The sequence below is a fragment of the Somniosus microcephalus genome, chromosome 8 (genome assembly GCF_052327205.1).
Source record: "Somniosus microcephalus isolate GS21.2 chromosome 8, FLI_Smic_1.0, whole genome shotgun sequence".
Classification (NCBI taxonomy): Eukaryota; Metazoa; Chordata; class Chondrichthyes; order Squaliformes; family Somniosidae; genus Somniosus; species Somniosus microcephalus.
In genome coordinates this window covers 19,134,978-19,144,532 of record NC_140994.1, presented here as the reverse complement: position 1 = coordinate 19,144,532, position 9,555 = coordinate 19,134,978, and the positions used below count along the sequence as shown (strand labels likewise).

Genomic DNA, 9,555 nt, shown 5'->3' with positions numbered 1-9,555 from the left:
TCAAGGGATATGGGGAGAAAGCAGGGACAGGGTACTGAATTTGGATGATCAGCCATGATTGCATTAAATGGCGGAGCAGGCTCGAGGGGCCGAATGGCCTACTCCTGCTCCTATCTTCTATGTTTCTATGTTTCTATTGCACCTTTGGAGTGTCATTTCATTGAGTGTAAATTCCAACATCGTAGGAAATTTACAGAGTAAGAACTGGGCCTCTGTTCCAGTTCTTTAGTTTATACTAAATTCTAAGATGGGGTCAGAAGCAGGAATTGGGTAATGTGAAAGTTTGTGCTGCGTGCATCACGCTTCAGACTCTGTTCAACACCGAGACCACAACAGCACGAGGAGATGATGTCAAGCAGAATTGGGTCATCTACACATTGCGTTATTTTAAAAGACATTCTCAGAACTACTGGAGAAGTTACTGATCAGAGTAATTAACCCATTACAGACATTTCTCATTTACATTGAACACTTATGCGGTTTTAATATTACCGATTTTGTTCAAGGTTCACTTTTTACACGTAGATAGATATTTAACAGTTTTACCTGTAAAAGCTCTGGTCTGACTTTAATATTCCATCAATCCAAAGTGAGTGCGGTGGTACAGCACAATATTAAATTTAATCCAATAAGATTATTTAAACAAAAGCAAAAATACTGCGGATGCTGGAAATCTAAAATGCTGGAAACACTCAGCAGGTCAGGCAGCATCTGTGGAGAGAGAAACAGAGTTAACGTTTCAGGTCGATGACCTTTCGTCAGAACTAAGATGATTACTTAAATTGGGGTAATTATTAACCCTCATGTCATGCAATTTTCCAGAATAGACTATCAGATTGTAGGGGCAATATTTACTTCGGGGAATAACAACAGAAAACGCTGGAAAAACTCAGCAAGCCAGGGCAGCATCCATGAAGAGAGAAACGGAGTTAACGTTTCCGGTCAAAGACCCTTCGTCAGAACTGGAAAAAAGGCAGGAAGAGGGATAGATTTTAAAGCAAGTGGGGGCTGGGAAGAGGGGGAGGGGATGAAAGAACAAAATATCAGAGATAGGATAGAAAGCAGGAGAGATTAAGAGACATTGAGAGACGTTAAGAGATATTCAAGGAACAAAGGATGGCTCTAGATGAAGTGTGAATGGCCCTGGCCGAATGAAGGACAGCTGCCATGTGGGAGGGAAGAAAAAAGCCCAGGCGAAAGTGTGGATACTTAGGGGAACGTCTGTGGAAATGCTGAGAGAGAAATACAATTAAAAAAAAAAAATGGGATGGGGTTATAAAAAACAATAAATGGATTATTTGTTATCATATTTTCTATTATAAACCATGGCAAAGCATTAATTGAAACCAATCCTTCTATCAGGTACTCGTTGGGTGAATTGGCAGCACCCAGTCAGCTGTGGCTGGTCCTTGACCCTGGATCTTGTAGGCCTCAGTACAACACATAAAGAGATAGTACCATCAGGTCTCCTTGGGAATAAAACTTTCTTGTCCCGTCTTCATACCAACAAGGCATTGGATTTATTCATGTAACAGGTCCAGGTCCTGTGAAGACTCGTCATGATGCCTTCCTGCAGCTAAGGTGTCAGCTGTGGCTCAGTGGGTAGCACTCTCTCTCGCCTCTGAGTCAGAAAGTTGTGGGTTCACAGTCCCCACTCCAGAGACTTGAGCACAAAAAGCTAGGCTGACACTCCCAGTGCAGTACTGAAGGAGTGCTGCACTGTCGGAGGTGCCGTCCTTCGGATGAGACGTTAAACCAAGGCCCCGTCCGTTCTCTCAGGTGGGCGTTAAAGATCCCAAGGTGGTATTTCAAAGAAGAGCAGGGGAGTTATCCCCGATGTCCTGGCCAATATTTATCCCTCAATCAACATTACTATAAACAGATTATCTGGTCATTATCACATTGCTGTTTGTGGGAGCTTGCTGTGTGCAAATTGGCTGCTGCGTTTCCTACATTACAACAGTGACTACACTTTAGAACCTCACCCACTGGTTGCACACATTTAAAAAAAATTGTTCTCAGGATATGTTCATCACTGGCAAGGCCAGCATTTATTGGCGATCCCTAGTTGTCCTTGAGAAGGTGGTGGTGAGCTGCCTTCTTGATCCACTGCAGTCCGTGTGGTGAAGGTACTCCCACAGTGCTGTTAGGGAGGGAGTTCCAGGATTATGACCCAGCGACGATGAAGGAACGGCTGATATTTATCCAAGTGTGTGACTTGGATGAGGAACTTGGAGGTGATGATGTTGCCATGCGCCTACTGCCCTTGTCCTTTTAGTTGGTGGAGGTCGTGGGTTTGGGAAGATGGTGGATGGGCTGCCGGTCAAATAGGCTGCTTTATCCCAGATGGTGTCGAGCTTCCCGAGCACTGTTGCAGCTGCACGGGATCCCTGCCATTGGCCCTCCAGCCAATAAAAATCAGACTCCGAAAATTGTCCCGTTAATCTCTGGCAAGTCACTTTGCCAACGTTACATGGCAGAGGTGCCGATCTTGAAAGCGGTAAACATTGCTCGGTACTGCAAAGGGTCAAAAGATTTCGGTTGACTGAAGGTATTCCGTTCTATTTTTATCCGTTTTGTATGCAGGTGGCTGTCGCTTGAAGTTAGATAGCGTCACGGAGACAAACGGTGTGAAAGGAAGATCTGCCCTGCTCCCGTGTGAACTGAGTGGCTTCAATGAAAATGTATTCCAGATAATCAACATTAGCTGGCATAAGTACCTGCCGAGGGAGACGCTGGTTTATACTAATGGTTCTCAACTTAACATAACAGCAAAACAGTACGCGAGTCGTGTCAGGATGAATCCATCATTCCAGGCCAACATGTCCTTACTGATCAGTGATTTGGTAAATGACGATAGCGCTTATTATCGATGCGAGGTCATATGGAATTATAAAGGGATGGCGAAGAAGAGGAGTCTCCAGAAAGATATTTTTCTAGACATCGAGGAAGGTAAGTAACTGCACAACATTACAAAAAAAAACCCCAGAAAAACGACTTCGGTAAAGAGAAAAGGCAGGTCCATGTACCGCGTGCCGACCTTCATCAGAATTCACGAGGGGTCCAAACCCACCACATTACTCTGTCTTTTCTTTGTTTGAAATGCGGATGGACCTGCAGTGAATTTCAAGCATTTTATTTCACATTTTCAATGCTTTCAGCTTTTTAATCTGTTCATTGTAATTTTGTTGTTGTTGTCATTTATGTATTTTTGTTGAATTTTTGGGAGCTCAGAATGCTACCATTTAGGTAACCAGTGTCTGCATAAAGAAGGTAAATAACCGTGCAATATTAGGAAAACAGCAAAAGCTGGAAATACACAGCTGGTCGGTAAGCTCAGGTCAGATAAAGCACTGGGTGAAAAAAAACCAGTGAGGGTGAAACTCCTCCAATCAATAATTTTACCAAAACATTCATTCATTGTGGGACCAAATAAGGAAATCCCATTTTGCACTCATTAAAACTATCGACAGGAGGAATTTTACCCCCTGAGAGTGTCTCAAATTCTGGAGACAATTCCTTATTGTAACAACGTGACACTTCCATTACCCACATCAGCCATCTTTGTGGCCTCTCTGAATTGAGATTACCAATTTCCAATGGCCTCCTTCTGTGCTGTCCTTCCATGAATCATGTCCACAGTGCTAATTCGCCCAACCCCAGCAATGTGTACCAAATTCTAGAGAGAGGTAAGCCATTTAGGACAGAGATGAGGAGAATTTCTTCACCCAGAGAGTGGTGAACCTGTGGAATTCTCTACCAAAGAAGGCAGTAGAGGCCAATTCATTAAATATATTCAAGAAGGAGTTGGATACATTTCTTAAGGCTAAAGGGATCAAGGGATATGGGGAGAAAGCAGGGACAGGGTACTGAATTTGGATGATCAGCCATGATCCTATTGAATGGCGGAGCAGGCTCAAGGGGCCGAATGGCCTACTCCTGCTCCTATCTTCTATGTTTCTATGTTTCTATGCAACAACGCTCTGGAAGCTCGGCACCATCTGGGACAAAGCAGTCCGCTTGACCGGCAGCCCATCCACCACCTCCCAAACCCATGACCTCCACCAACTAGAAGGATAAGGGCAGCAGGTGCATGGGAACACCATCACCTCCTAGTTCCCCATCCAAGTCACACACTTGGACATACGTCGCCGTTCCTTCATCATCGCTGGGTCAAAATCCTGGAACTCTGTACCTAACCGCACTGTGGGAGCACCTTCACCACATGGACTGCAGCTGTTCAAGAAGATGGCGCACCACCTTCTCAAGGAAATGGGTTGGGACTAAATAAACTCATTTCACTTAGGACCTTCACAAGTCTCATTCAGCAAAGACTTTTCTCACATGACTTGCATTGCAACACAAGGCTTCTTTCATTGTTAAAAAGACATTGTTAAGGAGCGCTGAGGGAAACGTTCATATAAATACACCCTGATCCCAAAGGCAATCAAGCAAAAACTCAAAAATATTAATCCATTGTCACATTTCCACTATTTGCCCTTGGCCATTCTAGTCCATACTTATCCCTAAAACGATCGGTTCCATTCCCAACCATAGCCATCCAGCTCCTTTACAATTATTTAACCACCCAACCTCAACTGCTCTTCTTGGTCTTTATCCCATACATCCACAAATCTATGGGAACATATGGAAAAATGGAAGAAAAGGCTATCAGGCCCATTAAACTTTTTTACGCAACGAGTGGTTAGGATTTGGAATGCGCTGCCTGATAGGGCTGTGGATACAGATTCAATAGTAGCCTTCAAAAGGGAATTGGATAAATACTTGAAGGAGAAATAATTGCAGGGATATGGGGAAAGAGCGGAGGGAGTGGGACTAACTGGATTGCTTTTCGAAAGAGCCGGCACGGACTCGATGAGTCGAATGGCCTCTTTCTGTGCCGTCCTTCTCTGAATGACGTATGAGGAGAGATTGGGTCGATTGGGCTCATACTCACTGGAGTTTAGAAGAATGAGAGGGGATCTCATTGAAACTTATAACATTCTAACAGGACTAGACAGACTAGATGCAGGAAGGATGTTCCCGATGGCGGGGGAGTCCAGAACCAGGGGTCACAATCTAAGGATAAGGTATGAGCCATTTAGGACAGAAATGAGAAGGAATTTCTTCACCCAGAGAGCGGTGAACCTGTGGAATTCTCTACCACAGAAGGCAGTGGAGGCCAATTCATTAAATATATTCAAGAAGGAGTTGGATATATTTCTTGAGGCTAAAGGGATCAAGGGGATATGGGGAGAAGGCAGGGACAGGGTACTGAGTTTGGATGATCAGCCATGATCTCATTAAATGGCGGAGCAGGCTCGAGGGGCCGAATGGCCTACTCCTGCTCCTATCTTCTGTTTCTATGGATCATGCCCACAGTGCTAATTCGCCCAACCCCTAGTCAATGCTGACTCCTGGGAAAGGCAAAATCAAACAGGGAGAGAAAAAATCAGCAGCCAGTTTAGGAAGAACCCTGGAAAATTCCTATCCGACTCCCTAAGACAAGTCAGTGAACTCCGAGAGACCACGGTTGCCCATGGCTCATTTCAATGTCAACTGGCTGGCATCTTACCCCTGTAACTGGGGAATGTGCTCCTCTCTCAGGAACTCGCCGAGATCCCTTTTAAAGAACCGGAGTGACGCCACACTCATCACACGGCTCGACAGCTTGTTCTGGAAAAAATAAACAAACGCTTCTCACTTCTGGTCTCACTTGAGGCTAAGTCATTTTGAACTTGTATCACTTTACCGTGTTTAGAATGCGAGGAGGACTTGGTGACACGACGGCGTCATTGCATTGCTGATCGGTTCTGTTGCTTCAATTTTTGATGGGGTTTGTGTTTCAAATACATCAGAAAAAACTCGCATGGCAGTAAATGCAGCCAACCAGGTCACCTGATGGGCTAGTCCGGGAGTTTAAGCTGCTTGCAGACTCCCTGTTGCGCTGATAATGCCTCCTATTACCAACCAATACATTTGTAAATCTGTGAGCCACACCCATAATTAAGATTAATCACGTTTTTTAAAAAAAAATCACAGCCTGTTGTCATACTGGGCTACAGAGAAGAAAAACGCTGGCTTGTGCCCACAGATCCACACACGGGGCTATTTTAACTCTGAGCAGTGGTGTACAATGGGAGATATCGATTTGGTCATCCAAGTTACACCTCACCTGGTCAGCCCTCCCGATAACTTCAATAGAAAGGAAAATCAGATGTGGTGTATAATGAGAGGCTAATTTGATGTTACCCATTGTACACCATCGTCCCAAGCTAAAGTGAGTCACCGACCTTGACTGGGTCATTTGGAGGAGGTAAGACTTCTAACCCATGGGGAGAGAGCGTGTGAGAGAGCATTGGGGCAGAAAGAAAGAACTTGCATTTCTATAGCACCTTTCACGACCTCAGGACGTCCCAACGTGTTTTACAGCCAATGAAGTACTTTTGAAGTGTAGTGTAAATGTAGGAAACGCGGCAGCCAATTTACAGGCAGCAAGTTCCCACAAACAGCAACCGGATAATCTGTTTTTTTAGTGATGTTGGTTGAGGGATAAATATTGGCCAGGACACCACGGGGGAGAACTCCCCCCCACTCTTCTTCGAAATAGTGCCATGGAATCGTTTGCGTCCACCTGAGAGCGCAGACGGGGGCCTCGGTTTAACGTCTCGTCCGAAAGACGGTACCTCCAACAGTGCAGCACTCCCTCAGCACTGGCACCAGGAGTGTCAGCCTAGATTATGAGCTCAACTCTTGTCACGGAAACCTGAGAAAAGTTGTTTCTCCACCCTCTCAATGATAAGAGGGAGACTAGCAGGGAGAGAAAAGTAACTTACAAAAAATGTTACAATTCATCTGGGGTACAGTAGCCCAGTGGCTATGTTAGTGGACTAGTAATCCAGAGACCTGGGGGGAAAAAATTTGGTTGCTTTGCGCCTCCCGTTAGCGCTAAACACTACCGCCACGATCTCCTGCGCCCGCAGATCGTGACGTCAGTTGAGTGCGCAACGCCCCGGTAGTGCCCCAGACCGGATATTGAGTGGCGCCCCCTACCTTACCGCCTGCCGCTAGCAACGACAGGTTGAGGGAAGCGTTTTGCAGTCGGGAAGGGACTGGGGGAGCGCTATTTAAAGGCGACCACTTCCTGACTTTTTTAGCCGACGACATTTTTGCACCACGCATTCTGAGAGAGAGAAAGAGAGATTTCTGGAGAGATTCAACGCTGTGTGAAGGAGTTTTGGGTACTGAGCAGCACTTTGCAGGTTCATTTTGATTTGACCTTCCTTGCATCGATTTAGAAGAGACTATGGGGACTGCACTATGAGCTATTTCCCTGGGCCTCTCCATTGTTCTTTCCAGCAGATTTGATGTACAGGTCTCTCCAGGCCGAGATTCAAGGCTGCAATGAGCAAGGGGGTGGATGGAGAGCAAGATCGACCCTCCCCTTTAAGAACTGGCCGGCGCCAGTTTGTCTGTGTTCCATTGCTGACTGACATCACCTGAGCTTCGCCAGCGCTCTGAGGTAGCGCCTCGCTCCTCAGCATTAGCGCCTTAAGAGAAATGTGTAGCACCTGATTTAGCGCTCCAATCACCTCCAAGGGCGATAGAAGCCAAGTTTGCAGTCGGAGGCGATAATTAGCGGCAGGCGCTAAACTTTGCGCCCGGCCGATAATTGTGCCCCAAACAGGGCGATACTGAATTTCTCCCCCCCTGGGCTTAATGATCCGGAGACAGGAGTTCATAATCCCACCACGGTGGCTGGGGATTTTAAATTCAGGTTAATTAAATAAATCTGGAATAAAAAGCTAGTATCAGTAATGGTGACCATGAAACTACCGAATTGTTGTAAAAACCCATCTGGTTCACTAATGTCCTTTAGGGGAAGGAAATCTGCCGTCCTTACCCGGTCTGGCCTATGTGTGACTCCAGACCCACAGCAATGTGGTTGACTCTTAACTGCCCTCAGAAATGGCCTAGCGAGCCACGCAGTTGTACCAAGCCGCTACAAAGAAGTATCACCACACGGACTGCAGCGGCTCAAAATGGCGGCTCACCACCACCTTCTCGAGAGCAATTAGTGATGGCCAATAAATGCTGGCCTCGCCAGCGACGCCCACATCCCATGAACGAATAAAAAAAAAGACGTTGTATTTGGCTTCTTTCACTGGTTGACATTGTAGGTATATTTATAACATGACAATAAAATGTGTGCGGCATGCATCGGAAAGAAAAGATTTTATATAATGATTCTGGATCTCTTGGGAGAATGACATGCCCATGCTCTCGGAAAGTGGGAGCACAATCTGATCTGCTTCATTTGCCATTTACGGTGTCAGAGTTGACACATGCAAATTGCTCACTCATTTTGTTTTTAACACAGAACAGCAGAAGGGGATAACACAGCCTGAATTAGCATCTGTGTGTGCAAGTGTGTTTGAATTCCCTTCTGTTACCCCCCCAACCCCCCACCCCCCTCACCCCGCCGAGACCTGACTCTGAATGGGATAAAGGTCACCCCTCGTTGATGAACCCGTCAAGGCTCACAACTAAGACGTGCGGCCAATTCTGAATTGAGTTCCCAGTGGCTGCAAGACTGACATGAGTTTGCCACTAATTGACACGGATTCTGTGATTGCGTTCTGCGAGAACGGGGAATCGAGGAAGCAATTTAAAATGTCACATTGGAACCGTAGGGATTCTGCGAAATCATTATGTGCATTGTAACGCTTCCTATTTCGTGGTGTGAAATTTAAAGGCGACATTTGCAATGCCTTTGCACCCTGCCCAGTGCTAAATATATTATACACGTCAAATAACAATATAATGGCCAAATTCATATTGAAACGCAGCTATTATGAATCAATAAAAACTAGTCATTGGCCAAAATATGTAATAAGCGTATATGCTGTACAAAAAAGTCAACATTTTTGAATACTTTAACCATTTTTTTTCGAACAAACTAATAGGTAACGTCACCTAAATAACAACAGAAAATGCTGGAAAAACTCAGCAGGCCAGGCAACATCTGTGGAGAGAGAAATAGAGTCAACGTTTAAGGTCGAAACCCTTCATCAGGACTGAAAAAACACAGGAAATGAAACATTAAAAGGCCAGTTTGGGGGCTGGGAAATGGGGATGAAAGAACAAAAGAGAAGTGAAGAGACATTAAGAGGTATTCAAAACCAGACGAGATGGTGATAGGACTAACGGAGACAAAAGACAGCTCTAGATTAGGTGTGAAATGCGCTGGCAGAATGGGAGACAGCTGCCATGTGGGAGAGAAAAAAAGGGGGAAGGGCACAAAACAAAGGTGTGGATAAAATTATATATATATATAAATGTAATAGGGGCCGAGGTTATGATCTGAAATTGTTGAACTCGATATTGAGTCCGGAAGGCTGTAAAGTGCCTAATCGGAAGATGAGATGCTGTTCCTCGAGCTTACGCTGGGTTTCCGTGGAACAATGCGAGAGCCCGAGGACGGTGAGGTCCGAGTGGGAATGGGGCGGTGAATTAAAATGACAGGTGACCGGAAGCTCGGGGTCACCCTTACGG

The 9,555-nt window shown here is 45.5% G+C and overlaps 1 protein-coding gene across 1 annotated transcript in view; it reads left to right on the top strand.

Moving 5' to 3' along the window:
- Positions 1-247: 247 nt before the first annotated feature.
- The window catches only part of LOC147113358 (Fc receptor-like protein 5), a 78,345-nt gene continuing 69,037 nt past the window's right edge, over positions 248-9,555 (top strand). The window contains exons 1-2 of the mRNA XM_085996118.1: positions 248-270; positions 2,552-2,952. Of these exons, the coding sequence (XP_085852244.1) occupies positions 248-270; positions 2,552-2,952 (424 nt within the window). The remainder of the gene's footprint in view (positions 271-2,551; positions 2,953-9,555) is intronic.